General features: G+C 36.7%; 3 protein-coding genes across 5 annotated transcripts in view; 2 read left to right on the top strand and 1 right to left on the bottom strand.

The window, feature by feature from the left end:
* The first annotated feature begins 699 nt into the window (after positions 1–699).
* On the top strand, positions 700–9,209 carry LOC106106793 (kelch-like protein 10). Its single transcript, XM_013287453.1, has 13 exons — positions 700–974; positions 2,155–2,318; positions 2,655–2,906; positions 3,003–3,267; positions 3,514–3,678; positions 3,754–3,840; positions 3,919–4,065; positions 4,665–4,857; positions 5,181–5,326; positions 5,634–5,851; positions 6,326–6,506; positions 8,477–8,645; positions 8,941–9,209. Exons 1-12 carry the CDS (start codon positions 951–953, stop codon positions 8,612–8,614), a joined length of 1,980 nt encoding a protein of 659 aa, XP_013142907.1. The 5' UTR covers positions 700–950; the 3' UTR covers positions 8,615–8,645; positions 8,941–9,209.
* Positions 9,210–9,403: 194 nt separating this feature from the next.
* LOC106106525 (mitochondrial basic amino acids transporter-like) lies at positions 9,404–10,957 on the bottom strand. 3 transcript variants are annotated; one of them, XM_013287121.1, is made up of 3 exons: positions 10,769–10,957; positions 10,431–10,496; positions 9,404–10,351 (listed from the first exon to the last, which is right to left on the bottom strand). In XM_013287121.1, exons 2-3 carry the CDS (start codon positions 10,462–10,464, stop codon positions 9,507–9,509), a joined length of 879 nt encoding a protein of 292 aa, XP_013142575.1. In that variant the 5' UTR covers positions 10,465–10,496; positions 10,769–10,957; the 3' UTR covers positions 9,404–9,506. The 3 variants fall into 3 exon arrangements, with proteins under 3 accessions (XP_013142575.1, XP_013142574.1, XP_013142576.1); XM_013287120.1 differs by lacking the exon at positions 10,769–10,957 and adding an exon at positions 10,586–10,697; XM_013287122.1 differs by lacking the exon at positions 10,769–10,957 and adding an exon at positions 10,606–10,691.
* Positions 10,958–14,037: 3,080 nt separating this feature from the next.
* The window catches only part of LOC106106403 (zinc finger protein Xfin-like), a 7,469-nt gene continuing 3,464 nt past the window's right edge, over positions 14,038–18,042 (top strand). The window contains exons 1-7 of the mRNA XM_013286981.1: positions 14,038–15,498; positions 15,761–15,912; positions 16,013–16,071; positions 16,539–16,635; positions 16,918–16,940; positions 17,011–17,072; positions 17,477–17,684. Coding sequence (XP_013142435.1) covers positions 15,226–15,498; positions 15,761–15,912; positions 16,013–16,071; positions 16,539–16,635; positions 16,918–16,940; positions 17,011–17,072; positions 17,477–17,684 — 874 coding nt within the window. The 5' untranslated portion in view covers positions 14,038–15,225. The remainder of the gene's footprint in view (positions 15,499–15,760; positions 15,913–16,012; positions 16,072–16,538; positions 16,636–16,917; positions 16,941–17,010; positions 17,073–17,476; positions 17,685–18,042) is intronic.

Below are 18,042 nucleotides of genomic sequence, written 5' to 3'. Positions count from 1 at the left end.
GTTACTTAGTTTTGATACTATGTAACTTTTACTACTATGCAAAACTAAGTACTGGCAAAGGATTATTTAAACATTTTTAAGATCAAATTGAAATAAGATTGCTAAACTAAATGCGAGATGATTTGTTCATTTCACCTGATCTTTAAAAGCTTAGAAATAAATTAAATAGTCTTTAAGTTGAATTAATTTATATACATTGTAAATATAATTTTGTAAATTTTTTTTGATTAACGTTTGTTAGCTTTAACTTTCTTATGTTATTGAATAAAATATTTTCCAAATTGTTTTTTTTTTATGTTTAGAATTGATTTATGTTATTTTATTACAACACTTTTTTCTATCAACCTTACAAATCGTTATATCTTTAGCATACAATCTTTAACTCTACCTTTAAAAGGTTTAAAACAATCTATTTTGTCTTTTTGAGGTTACAATTGTTAACATTCTAAGAAGGTCCTATATCTCATCGTTTGTAACTTGCAGTGGTAATATCTTGGTGGAAAACAAACTAGGATAGGATAATACATCGTTTAAGTGAATAAATACTGAGAAATATGGTAGAGTTTGTGAAAATTAGCTGCTTCGTCTTATACAAACTTTTTCCAACAGCAAAAACAAACGCACGCTTGCGTCGGAATAAATGAAAGTAAAATGTTGTGATGTCAACAAGGCAACCGCACTGAAAATGAAAATACTGTTGTTCAGAAATGTCATCTGGAAGAAAAAGGTTTGACATGAACGTCATTCAAGTACCATTTTTTTGCTAACCTAAAATGTTTTATCAAATGACTTGATCTCGCTGTTTTTACTAATTTTTTTACGTATATTTTTCCACAAATTAACGAAGACAAATCTCGATTGTATCGCGACACAACTCGTTTTGGGTTCGACGTATTATTTAGCGTGTGACAATTTTTTTAATGATGACAATGCGTTAGAGAAGTTAAAACATGGACACCGACCCGAATAACACTGTAAGTCAACATTCAAACTAACGAACAATTTCTTCTTCATGTTGTTTTTGTAAATGGGTTTTAATCGTACCATTTCAGAACAAAATTTTACACACAAATTGATTGTTTATACTGTCTGAAGTTAGCTGTCTAAATTCTAAACGCAACGTAATGTAATTAAAATGCAATAAATGTAAAATAAACAAGGAGTTCAATGAAAATAAATACCAAAGTAAGGAATATTTCCAATAACATTAGTGGACACTCATAAATACTCAGATAAAGTTCCTTATTTATTCAGGACAAAATTTATTTGTACACTTAGTAAAGTAGTAATGACACTGATATGGTAACTCCTACTTCCTTATTTATTCACGAAAGATGAAATTAAATAAATGGAACATTTTTTCTAATTAACACCCCGTTACATACATACTTAAATAAATTATATTCATTCGATTTTTTTTAAACAGCTTTTTTATTTCCACACATTTAGATATGTGTATATATCTTTTTCGTTTCAAGAGATTATTTTGTAAGTAACTAATATATCTAAGTAAACAATCAACCATCATTTCTTTCTGGTGGTAGTTGATTTTACATAAGACGCTGCGCATGCGTTCGTAGACAAACTAGCTATTAACCTCTACCCGCCAAAAAATTTAATCAGTCAATACTAAAAAGATTCAAAAGAAAGTTAAAAACGTTACCAACAGATATTGGGTGCGATACCAAATCATACAGGATTTGTTCAACGAACAATTTCACTTGATGTTATACTTTTGAGAAATGCTGTTAAAGATACCAGCAACCTGTTCTCCAATTATTATAAGATTAACTAAGAGCAGTAATGTCGTTGTTATGCAAAAAAATGAAAGCTGGATAAAGGAATAAAGAAAAATATTGATAGACAACTATAACCTCTGGTATTATACAGCAGAGGGTCTTACTGAATCAATCAGACGAGTTCCTTTATTTAGGAGAGATACATAGACAAGAGAGACAAAATATTCTTGGAGCTTGGTTTATATTATGTTTAAAGTATGACGTGCTTTTTTATTCATATTTTCCTCAGAGTGTCCTAAAAACTAATGGCCATACAGACTCAGATCATACGGAACGGATAGCGGCAGCTAGTGCAGTTAATAGTGCTAATTGTCGACTTGTTTGTGATGGTGCGGGTGTTGGTTACTGCCGGTAGACGGCGGGTCGCGAGACGGGGCGGTGCATGTCCGTGGCGGCAATGCAGGCGCTGCACCGGCTACGCGAGTGCCGGCTGCTGTGCGACGCCGTGGTGCGCGCGGACGACGGCGCCGCCTTCCCAGTTCACCGCGCTATACTTTCCGCCTGCAGCCCTTACTTTCTGTTAGTCTTATTATTATACTATCATCTTTTGATGAATCATACAAAGGATTATTGTCGTAAGGTAAAAGTGATCGGTTATATTTTTAAAACCCTAAGATACGTTAAAAAGGGATAATAGAAAATCATTGAATTATAAAAAGCTAATTGGGAGATATTCATTCTACGACGTACCCTTAAATATTCCAACCTTTCTTTTAATTTTTTGAGGTGACACTTTCATGAAACCAATCCCATCCATTGAAGCACCAGTTGTATTTGCTACAATGTATGGAAACTCTACTGAACCTTCTCAATAAACATGTAAAGATGTCGGATTTTATAAGGATATGTTTGTAGGGCGCTATTCACTACGACGCTTCACTCGCGCGAGCAAAGCGACGTGTTGATATCGGGCGTGCGCTCGGAGATCCTATTGCTGCTGATCGAGTACGCATATCTGCGCCGCATTGACGTCACCGACGGCAACGTACACGAGCTACTTATGACCGCCGACTACCTCGCCTTCCTCGGCGTGCTGCAGCTCTGCTGCGACCACCTACGCCTCGCGCTCAGCCCGCGCAATTGCCTCGGCATCATGATGTTTGCCAGGTCATCTATACCACATCTATTCATACGACACTTAACACATTACTTGTATGCCTTGTCGTGGTCTTATTAGCAAGTTTTCACATGTTATACGTGTAGGCGCGTGTTTTGCTACAAACTGGAGGCGGACGCGCGTCGCTACCTTTTGCGGTATTTCGTGACGGTGGCAACGCAGAGCGACGAGTTTCTGCACCTACCGCTGGACGAGCTGAATGCCATCATACTGGAGGACGAGCTGAACGTGAAGAGCGAGGAGGCGGTGTGGGATGCGGTGCTGCGTTGGGTCAACTATGAACCAGACCAGCGTTGGCAGCATACCGTCAAACTCATGGCTAGCATACGACTCGGCTTATTGGATACACAAGTAAGTACAAAAATGAAACTATATATAGCAAATCCTCTCAGCAAAACATCCTGTCGGAATCTACTTAAAAATGTGGTCAGGCCAAACCCTACGTTTTACATATTTTTGGTTATGGATTTTAGGTGTATAATCGCTTTTAGTGACAAGCAAATGCTGCCAAGATGATAATTTGCATAAATAATTTTTATTTACGATTTAGTTATTCCTTTCTATTTGTGTACTAACTAAAATAATTTTGTTTTGAAGTTTTTTCTAGAGAATGTAAAGGACCATCCATACGTGACGGGGAACGAGGGCTCGCGGCCGATCATTATCGAGACGCTAAAGTTCCTCTACGATTTGGAAATGATTGCTCAGAGAGACGGCGAGGTCGCCACGCCGGAGATCGCACGCCCAAGGGTGCCGCATGAGGTAGGCATATAGTCAAATAACTCAAAACAAAACTTAAAAAATCTGATTTATATTGATACATTATGAATTATTTAGGTGTTATTCGCTATCGGTGGCTGGAGTGGCGGCTCTCCCACGGCTTTTATTGAAACGTACGATACACGCGCAGATCGTTGGATTAAGGTAAAGAAATTTAAATGCTTTATTATATGCCTTAAGTACAGCATAAGGTAAAATCTAAAGGTCTGAATCTGTCTAAAGGTAGAGGAGGTAGATCCTGCTGGCCCTCGTGCGTATCACGGTACGGCGGTGTTGGGTTACTGTATCTACGTCATAGGCGGCTTCGACGGCATGGACTACTTCAACTCGTGTCGATGCTTCGACGCTGTGAACAAAACGTGGCGAGAGGTACAATCATTTATTTTTTTGAATTCAGTAATTTCCCAGATAGGAAAAATAGTTTTTTATCTACAAAACACAAATTCATATGTCGAGATTCTTATTGGTCTTTTACGAATTATAGTACAAGAGGGTGAGTTTAAACTCTATGTTTAAAAGAAATCAAAAAGCATTCTATTTTAAATATTTAGTGTAGTTAATAAACCATCTCTTACATCTATAAGTCGTATTTCTTGATTTTTTATATTATCACCAGCTCACTATACGTCCCCACCGAGGGGCTCGGAGCCTACCCTAAAGTTAGGGTGACTAGGCCATAGTCAACCACGCTGGCCAAGTGCGGGTTGGTTGACTTCACACATATTTTTGAATTTCTTCGCCGATATGTGCAGGTTGCATCACGATGTTTTCCTTCACCGTAAGAACGTCGGGTAAATTATGTACATATGAAAATTCGAAAAATCGAAAATCACATTGGTACACGGCGGGATTCGAACCCAAGACCTGTAGATTACAAGTCAAGTGTTCAAACCACTGAGCCACCGACGCTCTATTTCTTGATTATTTAATTCATATTTCTTTAGTTAACGAAGTAATATTAACACCAGGTGGCACCAATGAACGCGCGTCGCTGCTACGTGTCAGTGGCGGTGTTAGGAGAGACGATCTACGCGATGGGTGGTTACGACGGTCATCATCGGCAGAACACCGCCGAGCGATTTAATCATCGCACCAACCAGTGGTCGCTGGTAGCGCCTATGAATGCACAGCGGTCAGACGCGAGCGCTGCAGCACTTGATAGTGAGTACACTCTACATAGGGATACTTCTCTCGAGAGATCTTGATACATATGTAAACCTAATAGTTACCCACTTCTTCTTCTTCTGCCTCTCCAACTAGCTAAGGTTGACAGTCAGTTTTTTTGGACAAATTTGACTCTATCTCTTGCGAAATAGTTACCTTCTGGAGATTGTTTGTTCTTTGTTAATCGGTGACCAACTTATTAGTACCAAAATCCATGGAAATTGCGTTTTCTTAAATATGCTTACTGTTATTTTAAAACCTGTTAGCTTTTCATTAGGTGTATATTTTTGATTATGTCAATAGTATGCTTGTTGTCGCAGACAAGATCTTCATCACGGGCGGTTTCAACGGTCAGGAGTGTATGAACAGCGTGGAGGTGTACGACCCCGACACCAACCAGTGGACAAACCTGGCGCCGATGCGGTCGCGCCGCTCCGGCGTCTCCTGCATCGCTTACCACAACAAGGTATCTAGGTACATCCGTTGTTGCTGTCATCTTATATTCAACAACTACTTCATAACTGTTAAGAAGAAAATCTGCGCAACACTAGATCATTGGCATAGACGTCCCGTCCCTATGACAGCTGTCAATGTCATTCAGAATAATTAAAAATAACGCGCCATTCTGGCGGGATCAGTATAAGCGGTATCAGATCGGGAATGCTACAGTATGACAACGGAAAAATGGAAATCAAAAGCAGCAAATCTAGGATATTGTTTATGACAAAAGTTTTTTTAACACCTATGATGTCACTTGTATTTGGTTGTTACAGATATATGTGATAGGCGGTTTCAATGGCATATCTCGGATGTGCAGCGGAGAAGTATACGACCCCGCGGCGAACACGTGGGCGCCCGTACCGGACATGTACAATCCGCGCAGCAATTTCGCTATCGAGGTCATCGACGACATGATCTTTGCTATCGGTGGCTTTAACGGCGTTACCACCATCTACCATGTCGAGTGCTACGATGAGAAGACTAATGAATGGTAGTAGATATTATTATGATACACAATATTACATAGCCGTCGAGTTACAGAAAAACACAAAATATAAAAATATAAATATGACTGCATACTCATCATCATCTTCCTCCTTATTCTACTCCCGTAGGGCCGCCGCAGCAAGTTTTTGTCCTCAAAATGACTCTATCATATGTCATCTTAGTCATCACTCACTTTTTGATAATGTCACCTTTCACGCAATCCATCCATCTCTTTATAGGTGTACCTTTATCGGTGTACCCTTCCACACTCATAACTAACGGTCCTACTAACTAATAAAAATCACTGCATACTGTTAGAGTGTACCGCAAGTAAAGCCGGATGAGGGAAAGATCAATGTCTTTGAAGACCCTGTATAGAAGGATACGGGGTAATAGATATACCCAACAGTGCAGTAAGCAGTTCATAGTATTGAATTAGTAAAAATTTGAAGATACATTTTAAAAGTGTTTAATTTAGGTATGAGGCAACGGATATGAACATCTACCGGTCAGCGCTGTCGGCGTGCGTGATAATGGGTCTGCCGAACGTGTACGACTACATTCACAAGCACCGCGAGCGACTTATGGAGGAGAAGAGGCAGAAGATCCTTCTCTCGGAGACAGCGCGTCACGGACAGCACCGCACCGCTCTGCCTGATGTTAGTATATCGCCTTGTTAAGAAGTACGATGTTGATGAAAATGAAAAGCTAGTTTTAGTCCTTTCCACCCTTTTCTCAAAAGTAAAGGATGGGAAGGTAAAGTGGATTTGACGGTGGAGGAGACGCATAGGAAGGGGAAATGTCCTCTTTATGTGCGTCTCCTCTTCCGTCAATTAAGGGTAGGCAACGCATCTGCAATTGCGGATGTTTATGGGCAGCGGTCGCTTTCCATTTCGGTGTATTTAGGTGGCGGCTTGCTCGTTAGCCAGCAAGCAAGTGTCTGATAATCACAGTTACGTTAGGCGCTACTTTATCTATTAGATGTTTCTCTCTTTCTCTCTCTCTCTCTCTTTAGGAGCGCTCTCGATCTTTGTAATTTAAAATGACATTACTGACGAGTACGATTTTTATTAATACAACTACCTCTAGAAATATTACATCTGGTAGATGTTAGCTTCTTTCGTTGTTAATATAACTAAGCCTTCATACGCGTGCATATATCTAAATTTTAGATATGCTTGTACTAGCTTTCGCCTCCGACTCCGTCCGCGTGTAATTAAAAACACAAAAGTGAGTAGCCTATGGTTTCATCCAGACTATCCTCTACATCTATACCGAATTTCACCGGAATCTGTTCAGCTATTTAGGCTACAAAGTCTAACAAACATCCATCCATCCATTTAAACTTTCGCATTTATAATATTAGTATGATTAAATCTATCTACTAGTTATTGCCGTTATTGTGTTTACTGAAAAGGATTGGAGTAAGTTCTATAAGATAATGGATCCTTTCGTTTAAAACCTGGATGCCTTCACGAGTAGGTTAATCCTAAATATTTCTGCTACGTAACTGAGCTGTTAATATGAGCTCGAAATAATATTGCATAACAATTATCAATCACGCAAGGTTATTGGATGTCATTAATCTTTTTTAATAAGTTAGTTATCAATGGTTACATGCGTTTTAATAATGTTACAGATTCTTTGAGTCGCGACCTTAAGAATAAACTTGGTCATGACATTTTATTACAATACTAATATAATTCGTTTTTTTATGAGTTTACAATAGTTAGATAATCTGATTATCAACTAGGTAGTAGTTGTGCATAAGTAGTGTCGGTTTATGTTCTACTAACGTAAACTTTAACGGCCTCTATCTTTCTATGACTAGGGGTAGAGGTAGTACTACCCCCTAGTCATTGTCTGTTAGGCGCCCTGGTTGGTCGCCCAATCCTTCCTTACCCTAATGACGATACCGTACATACGCGTAGACACAAAATTCTAATTGCATAAGAAAATACTTGGAACTATTATTTTAACAAACATTCAAATTAAAATTTAACTTATTTTAGACTAATTTGGCAGACGTAATTTAAAGTAGACGTTGGTATTATATGTTATAAGACTTCTAATCTAATAATATTATACTTTGTCTATTATCAAGAGAATATTAGTTTAATTTTGCGTAATAGAGTTGTATCAAATGTTATCAATACTGTTTAAGATAAATCCAAATATTGGTATATTCTTTTTTATTTCAAACGTAAATTGCGAATTTCCAAGATGTTTTGACGTAATCATTTTTTGATAGCGGTTACTTCTTTATCTATATGTCGAGAGGTACCTTAGTGAGGTCAGTTAACAGAAATTACCAAATTCAGAAACGAGAAACAATAATACGAAGAATACATTTTTAGAAATGTATAACTAGACCGTGGTAGGAAGAAAAGCCTTGATGTTTTTACCTCTAATCGCCAAATAACTAAGTATTCTAAATCTCTAGATAATCTTTATGAATATAAAAAATAAATTGAAAACCTTTTTGGCCTTTTCGTTTCCCTAAATATTGTGTCTACATGAACATGACTAATATCGAAAATATACAACATCAATTTACTTATTATTTACCTACGCCAGTGGAAATCATACATGCTAGCTAAAACTGGATTTTAGGATTTAAATTGCTTAGGTCCACTTGATGGAAGATAACGACGACATGCTGGAGCAGCTGGGGCTGATGGAACACCAGGCTAACAACAACCTGGCGATACCGCCCCCGCCGCCGCCGCCTCTGCCGCCGCAGCCTATGGAGCAGGATAGGAACTGAAGCCGCGCTCACCGACACTCATACATCCCTGGTAACTCGAACTAAAGTTATTTTTTTATAATAAAAGGGGGCGAGAACACTGAGGTAGTCAACGACGCCCAGGGACATGCAACACCAGAGGAACTACAGATGCGTTGCCGGTCTTTGAGGTAATAATAGGCTCGCTTCTTGAAGGACCCTAAGTTGTGTTGGTTTGGAAAAATTGTTTTAAAGTAGAATCATCCCGTACTTATGCAGGGAGCGAGTTAGTTTCGGGAGAGGTTTCTTTTGAATAGAGAGAATAACCGCGTATAGTTATATGGTAATTTATATATTTTTTTGTTTAGGTAATGCTCAAGTCCAGTCAGTACGGTATGCTGATTTGTAAGCCATCGAAGACGGAAAGTATTATACAAAAGTAAGATACAATATAGTCAAGTTATTAGTTTTGTAAAATTATAACGTAACTGGTAATTTTTAACATATTTACATTTGTTTTTAACGTTTCTGGCATATTTATAATGTGATATTTCGTAATGCGAATCATTTCTGTATTTTTGGATCATTTTTGACGATTGTATAAATTTTTTCTGAGAAATATATGCTATAAGAACAATGTCGCTTTATTTTTTTTAATAGTCACACATTTTCTATACCTACTTTTTAATACTGAAATTGAAGTATTTTTAATTATACAACAGGACTAAAAACATGTTAAATTATGCTTGCTATTTATTATAACAGTTTGTTTTTCAAACAAAAATATACAATACTTAGATGTGCTGAAGAAAAAAAAGTTACAAATCACTGTTTACTTTAAAACGATACGACTGTATTAACAAACAAATAATTCGGTAATATAAAATGGCAGTTAATATAACAACTTTAAGTTCGTTATCAACTTTCAGAGTGTTCACATATCACAGATGTAGTCGGGCTCGTGCAGCACCGCGTCACTGATCGCCGCGGCCTGTACCAACTTCTTGACAGCCTTGTCCGATGTGAAGTGTTGCCACGCCCTCTCTGTCCACACCACAGCAGAGAAACAGGCACCGTTACTCACGAAAGCCCGCAAAGTGACCGCTCCGAGGCCGCGTCCCATGCAGCGCCAACCTTCACTCTGTATCGACTTCAAAAAACAGTCCCAAGCGCCCACGTATCTTCCGATCGCATCACCTTGTATACGGGATTTTACGACGTCAATCGGATACAATAAAACCCACGAGAGGGCGCCGGCCACGCCCCCCGCTGTAAAAACTCTCAAGGCGGACTGGTTCCCTCTAGTCATCACCTCGTAAGATGTGAAATAAATAGCAAACGCGGGACTGTCGCGAACCGCTGTAATGCTCAGGCCGCGGAAAAGTGCTTTAAAACCTCCCGTTTGAAGGATATATCTAGCACCCGCCCACGCCCCCTTGGGCATACCTTCACCCGCTGTAGCAAGTTGCTGTCGTGTCTTCACTAGTTCGACTGGTGCACAAATGACACTTTGCATCAGGCCTGCTGATGCACCAGCTGCGGCGTGCGTTGTTAGTGAGTCAGGGTTGGGTAGCGCTCTTCTCGTGTTCCCATATGCGCCGAATACTATCGCGTTTACTGCTGCTATTCCTCCCAGCGGTGCCCATACGCCGCGGTACGCCGTCGACAATGTCCCGCCTTTCAAAAGCGTCTTCGTACATTCCCAAGCGCTTCCTCGGCCCGATTGTATGTGTACTTTCAAAGTGTCCAACGGATGTCCCGCTATAATACCAACACTACCTGAAAGGCACAGATTATTGTATATTTAAAATGATTTTGGATTTCATATCGTATTCATATTGTTCGAAGCTACACATACCTCCGATGCATCCAGCTACAAAATCCAGAGCCATATTTATTGAAACCTTGTGCAGTCGAGTGCGATCTGCAATACAAAAAAAAGTAAGTAAACACGTCCTTTCTATTTTCACCGGTAACAAACATTTTTTTCTGTGTTTTTAATTAAACACCAACATTCTCAGGTGTGGACATACAGGATCGGAGCACGCACGGACGTCATGCCCGCAGCAGTTTGTGCGACAACAATAGCGGTTTGGACCGCTTAACTATCAGCGTAGTGTTGTTGTTATATTTAATAATATTCCGATAGTTAGCACAGTTGACCTGCGATAAGACGAAATTGCAAAGAAACCTTACCTCTGTGTTGTTCAAATTAAATAATCGTAGTGCGAGTTAACGTTGCCACCACTGGAGGTGATGCCAATGAACATGTTGCCGCTGGCTGGATGAGGCGGGCTCCTGAAGCGGTTGCGGCGAGTGCTGAGTACCGACGATCTGCTCAGACAGCGGTCACCGAGCGTCTCCCGAGCCTGCCCGCTCGATATACTTCCACGCACATATCACTTTGGGGTCACCCTTATCTTAGGGGGCATTATGCGTCTTGTTTCAACTCCCATTTCTCGCTGCTTCATGCATGTTTTACTATATTTTTCTTTGTTTATTTTTACTGTATTTCATTGCTTTGAATTTCTCAGAATATGGACTTTTTGTTACTTATCGAAATTAATTTCAGAAGTTCAAACATTTGTATTCGATTTGATTTTGATTTCGATACAAGACTATTGATAGTTTGCAATTATCTTATGTAGGTGAAAGTTCATTCCAACTTCCTAGTTGCTAAATTAATTATTTACATGCAGTGCAGTATAGTTATAGTCGTCTGCAAATATTTTGCTGCTCATTCGGTTATGTTGGGATAGTCTTTAAAATCTACAACTCATTAAGTTGGAGATTGTGAAGTTTCCATTTCTTACGGACGAATGAGCGTACCAGTGTGCCACGCCCGCCGTTTACGTTGTTTTCGCGGTTTGAAATCGCGATCCGCTAAGGCATGACTGTTATACAGTCAGCTCCATAGATATCTATACACTAGCTTTCACCCGTGACGCCGTCCGCGTAGAATTATCCATACATCCGTCTAAACTTTCGCATTTATAATATTAGTATGATTTCTATACGCTTTCGGTTTCAAAAATATATAAGCGCGTGTGATTCGGTACGCTTCCGACCAGGAGTATCTATAAACTTTGTAAACTTTTGTAAATGTACGCATATTTATGTAGCTGACTGTACAACGTCGGTGCTTATCATTTCGTTGTACGTTTAATTTAGTGGGTGTGTGTAATGATAAATGTAAAAATTAGCAACGCGATTTCAATTGTAAATATTTAAAGTTGATGGGTAGTTCAAAAGAAATCGTATTAATTGTTTGCCTCATTCTTTTTGCTTAAACAACTAACCATATGGTTCAAAAGCGGGAACACTTATGTTGAGCTAGTACTAAACCTGTCTTTTTTTAAGAAAATAAGTCATAGCATTTTAATTTTATGTTTTTGCTACAGCTCTGCTAAAGTTATCCAACCATCCATACATAAAGTCTAACATTCTTATATCTTGACTAGCTGTTGCTCCCGACTTCGCCCGCGTGATTTACCTATTACCTTCTCCCTTTTTTTCAACCTATTGCTAAAAGTATTAACTTAGAAGTAATCTACGTAATAACAGAAATCTACCGATGCAAGATACCAAATTTCTAAGCCCGGTAGCTTGTAAGGTGATTTTTCGGTTACCCTTATTGTTTGTGTTCGCGATATCTTCTAAACTATAAGTCCAATTTAAATATTATTAAGGACAATTTTATTCTACATTAAATTCTTCTAATAACAAACGCATTTATTTGGATAAGAATTAACATTGAAACCATTAAAAGAACGCTGCAAATAGCGTGAGGTTTTTAATTCATTTTGTAAACAAAAAAATGGTTATTGTAAGAAAACCGTTAAAGACAGATATATGCTATCGCGGACTTTTCTATAGAACTTTTTAAAATCTACAATTCTTTCATACATCAATTTTATATACCACTAACGGTTTAGGCAGCGTAAGCCGAAAAAAGTTAAAGTTTACTGAATTTTTTACACGCTGTTTATTAATAGTTCCTAAACATTAGTAATAATAAAATATAGCCTATGTTACTCACAGATAAATTTCCTTTCGGAATTTTTAAAATCGGCCCAGTATTTTTAGAGTTAATTCAATACATACAAAAATACAAAATACAAAGTTTTCCTCTTTATAATATTAGTATAGATTTAGATAATAAGAAAATTGAAATCTTTTCAAAATTCCATATTGTGATTCTTAAAAATGTTTACATATTTAATTTCATCTTTAATCTCAACTTGATAAGAGTTTATTCAGTCACGATGACTGTCATTCCAGTTTAGCTTTAATAGATTGAGATCTGAGACCAGGATGACGACACCCAAATTCTAAAACTTTACTGTTATATGATTATATAGTACTCGTTTGCGATGTAACTGAATTGCCATTAGTTATCCTGTCCAATGGGGCAGCTACGGGCTATCACGCTCTGAAGTTTGTAAAAAACACACCTAAGTTCACTTATTTTCACAAAGCTGAAAACCGCATCTGCCCCTTTAGACAGGAAAACTAATGGCCATTCAGTTACATCACAAAGGAGTACTATCTAATCAAATAACAGTAAAGTTTTAGAATTAAGGTGTCGTCATCCTGGTCTGGGATCTCAATCTATAAGTGTGTAAGTACTTATCCGCATCAGAAAAGTTTAGAACGGTTGGGTACTTAATTACAGTGCCATACAAATGTAGCAACTAGCAATTTTAGGCTAGATGCAGGCCGAAACTTGTCAAAATACTTGCAGCTAGCTTATTCTTCGTAAAAAAACCGGTGTTTACTTTACTAGTATATTAGACACGCAATTTTTTTTTACATTTTTCAAAGATTATGTGCAGAGCTGTACGTTGCCTTATCTTCGTTGAACTTACCGCCAGATAGTCGATGTTAACCTCTCACCTTTAGTATCCGAGATTGTGATGAAATTGTTTTTCATAGAACGACGCGAACAAAAGTTTTGCTTCGCGCTTTTGGTCACTGACATCTACTCATATATCGAAAACATAAATTTTACAAAGGACAAAGACATTAGATAATAATGAGCATTTTAGTTATGACTGGACTAAAAATATGCCAAGTACAATCTGAAAAAGAAAGTAGACCAGATCTACTTTTTGCAATGATTGCATTACATCTAAATCTGAATGTATCATATCTCGCCTCAATTTGACAATAAATATGTTTAAAATCGTAAACAATATAAATCTTAAAAATAAAGGGCTTCATAATTTGTATTAAAAGGATTTTAAAGCCCTCTAAACTCCTTCAATTTTAACTGCACAGCTTATACTGAACATTTAAAACAAAGTGGTTAGCGAACGTTAATGGTTTCAAATAATGATTGACATTCGAAATAACCACCAAAATATTTTTTACTTTATTTTCACATAATACGTATGAATGAGAGTAATTTATTACCCGTACAGAATTATTAATGAATCTAATTATGAACTTAATGTAAATGTTATTGTACAATGGTAGGTATACGGTTATCAATCAGTCAAGTCGATATAATTTAGATTTATGAATATGTTTTCTATTTACATTTTAACCTTGAGACGGATAATAAAATCGGAGAATGCACAGAGAAATAAATAAGGGATAATTCATTTTTTAAACAAAGTTTTAGCTAAGTAATTAACTTTTTAATATCGACAAACTCAACAATTATAATTAAACGAGAATATCTTGATTGTGTTGCATTGAAACATTTTCTTCCTTTTTATTCTTCTAGTATTGCGGATCTCCAAGAACGTGGTGTACCTGGGTACCAGAATAAATATATTCTCGATTGACTTAATGAAAGGGCTTATTACTTTCACTTGACCTTTTTATCTTCTATTAACGTGTACGTGTTGCATCACTGTGCCCTTTTTTTATCGTGGAGTGGCCTTACGCATACTACCCTTGCAAAGATAAGGGTGGCAAAGTCGGATTTGCGCCGAATAAAATCCCACGGTGGTCTTCAACTGCGATATTAGGGAACCGCAGGATCTCCAAATGGAAAACTACCGCCGCCCCCCAAGACGCTTTGCAATTAAATAGTTGTCCTCCTACTATAGCCACCGGTCACTTCTCGGGGATGCACTACCGGGGGATCTGGGCCCTAAACCTGACCATTTGCAACCCTAAAAATTTGCTAGATATGAATTAAGGGAAAACCCGCGTCATTACTGACGGTCTCCGCGAGGCGCACCAAGGCCACGAGGGCGACGTCTTTTTGCGGGATCTGCTCTGACACGAGACCGCTCAGCAGCTTCCTTTTTTACAATCAAGGTTTTACAGAAGGAAGCTACTGCTCTCCAATTCGAAATCTCATTCAGGCATCAGTGTGCCCTTGATCGGCACTTACCTCCGAGAAAAATTAAAAAACATTGTAAATTAAAAGGTCAAACTTAAGCACCGTCTACTTTGTGCTCTACTCTTTGCAAATTGAGTTTGACAATTAAGTGACATTGTGACAACTGTCAATCAAAAGGACGTTTAAATGTAAATACAGGAGTTGAATTTTTAATTATCAATTAATGTTATTTCAAAATGAAATAAATAAAATGTGTAATTTGAACAAAAAACTCAAAATTAAACGAAGCGGGTGTATGTGAACGAAATTTTAAAAGGTACGTTAAGATCGTTTAAATGTTTAATGTGTTTGAGCAATGAAAGCAGTGGATAAACTGCAATTTAATCTTATGGAAAAGGATATAAAAGTAATTAAAAAGGCGAATGACATGTCTATGAAACCCGAAGATATACCCGGATTAATAGAAGAACATTATGAAAACGAAACGGAGGAAAAAGATAATTCGAGTGAATTAAACATTGAACATCTGTGTCGAATATGTTTATTAACAAGAAAAACTTTGTTTACTTCATTATCTGAGACTTGCGAAGATTTACTTGATATGTATTTTGCTGTAACATCAATAAAAGTAAGTAATATCATTTTACACTGATATTTCTAGGACAGCAGTTAAATAGAAAAGCAAATGGTCTTAGAAAACTTTCTCTGAGAGTTTTTTATAATCAATTTTGGAAAAAGAAGAACTGGTAAGAAAGACAGTTCTATCCTGATTATAAATGATAAAACCAAACACTTGATACTGGCCCAATCTGTGACGGAAGTGCCAAAGACAAGAAACTAAACTGTTGATAAAACCATATAAATAAAGTTGTATGTTTTTTAATTTTCAGGTTGATAAGGAAAGTTTTATATTTAAGATATGTGAAAGATGTAAAATGGATCTTACATTTTTCTATGATTTTAAAAACAAATGCCTAAAATCTGATTTAATTTTCAAGACCCTCATTGATGAAATAAAAACAAATGAAGGTGATGGCACAAGGTACTTACAATGAGAGATGAATTTAAACCTTCAGTTTCCACTTTCAAGTATATAATTTTATATATTTTCTTGTATGAATGATTTATGCATATATTTTCAGACCTACTATTAAAATTGAAAATAGCTGGACAGAAACAGAAGAAGATATTGAGCATGAAGGTATAATTATTTTACAAAAACATTTATTTTTAGACTAAAAAAAAATTTAGATACTGTTAAAGTTAACATGTGTTTTATCATACCTGATATAGGCTCAGATAGCTAAAAAATGATGTCACTGCCAGATAAGATAACAAAATCCGATCTTTCCATCACATATTTTACATGTTGGATTGTTATCAGACAGTTTAAAATTTGGTGGGACAGGCCCTAATATTTACAAAATCTCACTTCATAGGGTTATGCATTACTATGTTTCAATAACCATGATATGACAAAGATCCATACTTCACCATAAAAAATGGGGACATATAGCTTAAATCTATTTGTAACATTCTAAATTTTTTATGCTAAAGCCCTGAGTATTTTTATGATGTAGCCGTTGATTGCTTGACTTATTACAGTCTTTCTTTAACTCTTAGTTGATTAAAGCTATAAGTTAAGATGCCATTATTGTTTATTTACAGATGTACAATATCTGGATGACACCCTTGATTATGATATGGTTGATGACAATGATGAGAGAATCAGTGTAACAATAAGAAGGGAAATAGATACTGCAAAGTGAGTTAAGTTATTTAATCTAAATCTGAAAAAAACGCCCATCCCCTAGTCCATATTTATTCTAAGTAATTTTTTAAAGATCTTGATGTGAATTATATTTAAAAGAGGTTATATATACAGAATTAATTGTGACATTTGTTTTTATTCCACAATAAGTCACAAGCAGCAACTAGTAAATAATATTATAGGTTACCAACATCGAAATACTTATAAAAAAACTATTTTTCTTTCATCAGTAAAGTGTATTTTAAATCCATTGTAATAAACTTTGTTTTTTCGTAGGAATAAACGAAAGGCAAATCCAGGTGAGGTAATAAGTGAGGTGCTATAATGGATGTCATGTAAATTATATTATAATATTCATTTTACCTTCAGATTCAAGACGCCGAAATAAAAATAAATTGAAGCAAAAATATAATTGTGCAATGTGTCCTAAGGTATAATTTAGTTCTTAATCTTACTAGGATATTATCAGTTATTTTGTAACTAGCTTTCGCCCGCGACATCGTCCGCGTTGAAAAAACCAAGTAGCCTATGTGTTCTTCCAGACTACCCTCTACATCTTTGCCACATTTCATTGAGATCCGTTCAGCAGTTAAGGTTACAATCTAACAAACATCCATCTAAACTTTCACATTTATAATGTTAGTAAAAAGTAAGATTACAGCTATATAGCAGTACCTATTGAAAAAGGTAATCATATAAAAAAGCAAATAAAACAAATCATTTGACATACTAGCTGCTAGTGGGTCACCGAAAATATCAATAAAAAAAGTAACATTTTCACCAAACAGCAGTACACTATCATTAATTTTCAATTTTTTATTATTGTTTTTTTCAGAAATTTCTTAAGGCACAAATACTAAAAGATCATATGAAAAGTGAGCATTGGACGCAGCTATCTCACTCTTGCAATCAATGCAACAATTCATTCTCTTCAGAGCATGATTTGCAGCTCCATTTGCCGATACATTCCAAAACTGATGTATGGACTTGTAAGGAATGCAGCAAACAGTTTAATGGTGAGCAGATTTTTTTTCTTATATTTAGTTGATGCTCACAGCACAATCTTACAAAATTACACATATTATAAATGCGGAAATTTAGATGTAGGGATGGATAGATGTTTGTTACAATTTGTAGTTTAAATGGCTGAACCGATCTGGATGAAATTTGGTAACATATATGATAGATGTAGTAGAATTTCACTAAATGGTAGCTGACATAGACGGGCGTGTTATAAACTACTTTTTTATCTTAATAGCTTTTTTTAATAAATTTAATGTTTCACTTTTGAAAATACACATATCATGAGAGCCTTGGTTCCTGCACTAGGTTCCCCTGTGTGTATATTATATTGCGCGGACGAAGCCAGTCAACCGCTAGTCAGTATGTATAAGTGTAAGA

The sequence above is a fragment of the Papilio polytes genome, unplaced genomic scaffold, assembly GCF_000836215.1.
Source record: "Papilio polytes unplaced genomic scaffold, Ppol_1.0 DF822178.1, whole genome shotgun sequence".
In the NCBI taxonomy this organism is placed as follows: Eukaryota; Metazoa; Arthropoda; class Insecta; order Lepidoptera; family Papilionidae; genus Papilio; species Papilio polytes.
This window is presented reverse-complemented; position numbering and strand designations above follow the sequence as displayed.

Coding starts and splice junctions, on each gene's coding strand:
- LOC106106793 (XM_013287453.1), top strand. CDS start 951: ATGGACACCGACCCGAATAACACT. Junction 3,841..3,918: donor GCGCAGATCGTTGGATTAAG/GTAAAGAAATTT, acceptor ATCTGTCTAAAG/GTAGAGGAGGTAGATCCTGC. Junction 6,507..8,476: donor ACCGCACCGCTCTGCCTGAT/GTTAGTATATCG, acceptor TAAATTGCTTAG/GTCCACTTGATGGAAGATAA.
- LOC106106525 (XM_013287121.1), bottom strand. CDS start 10,464: ATGGCTCTGGATTTTGTAGCTGGATGCATCGGAG. Junction 10,352..10,430: donor TGTAGCTGGATGCATCGGAG/GTATGTGTAGCT, acceptor TGTGCCTTTCAG/GTAGTGTTGGTATTATAGCG.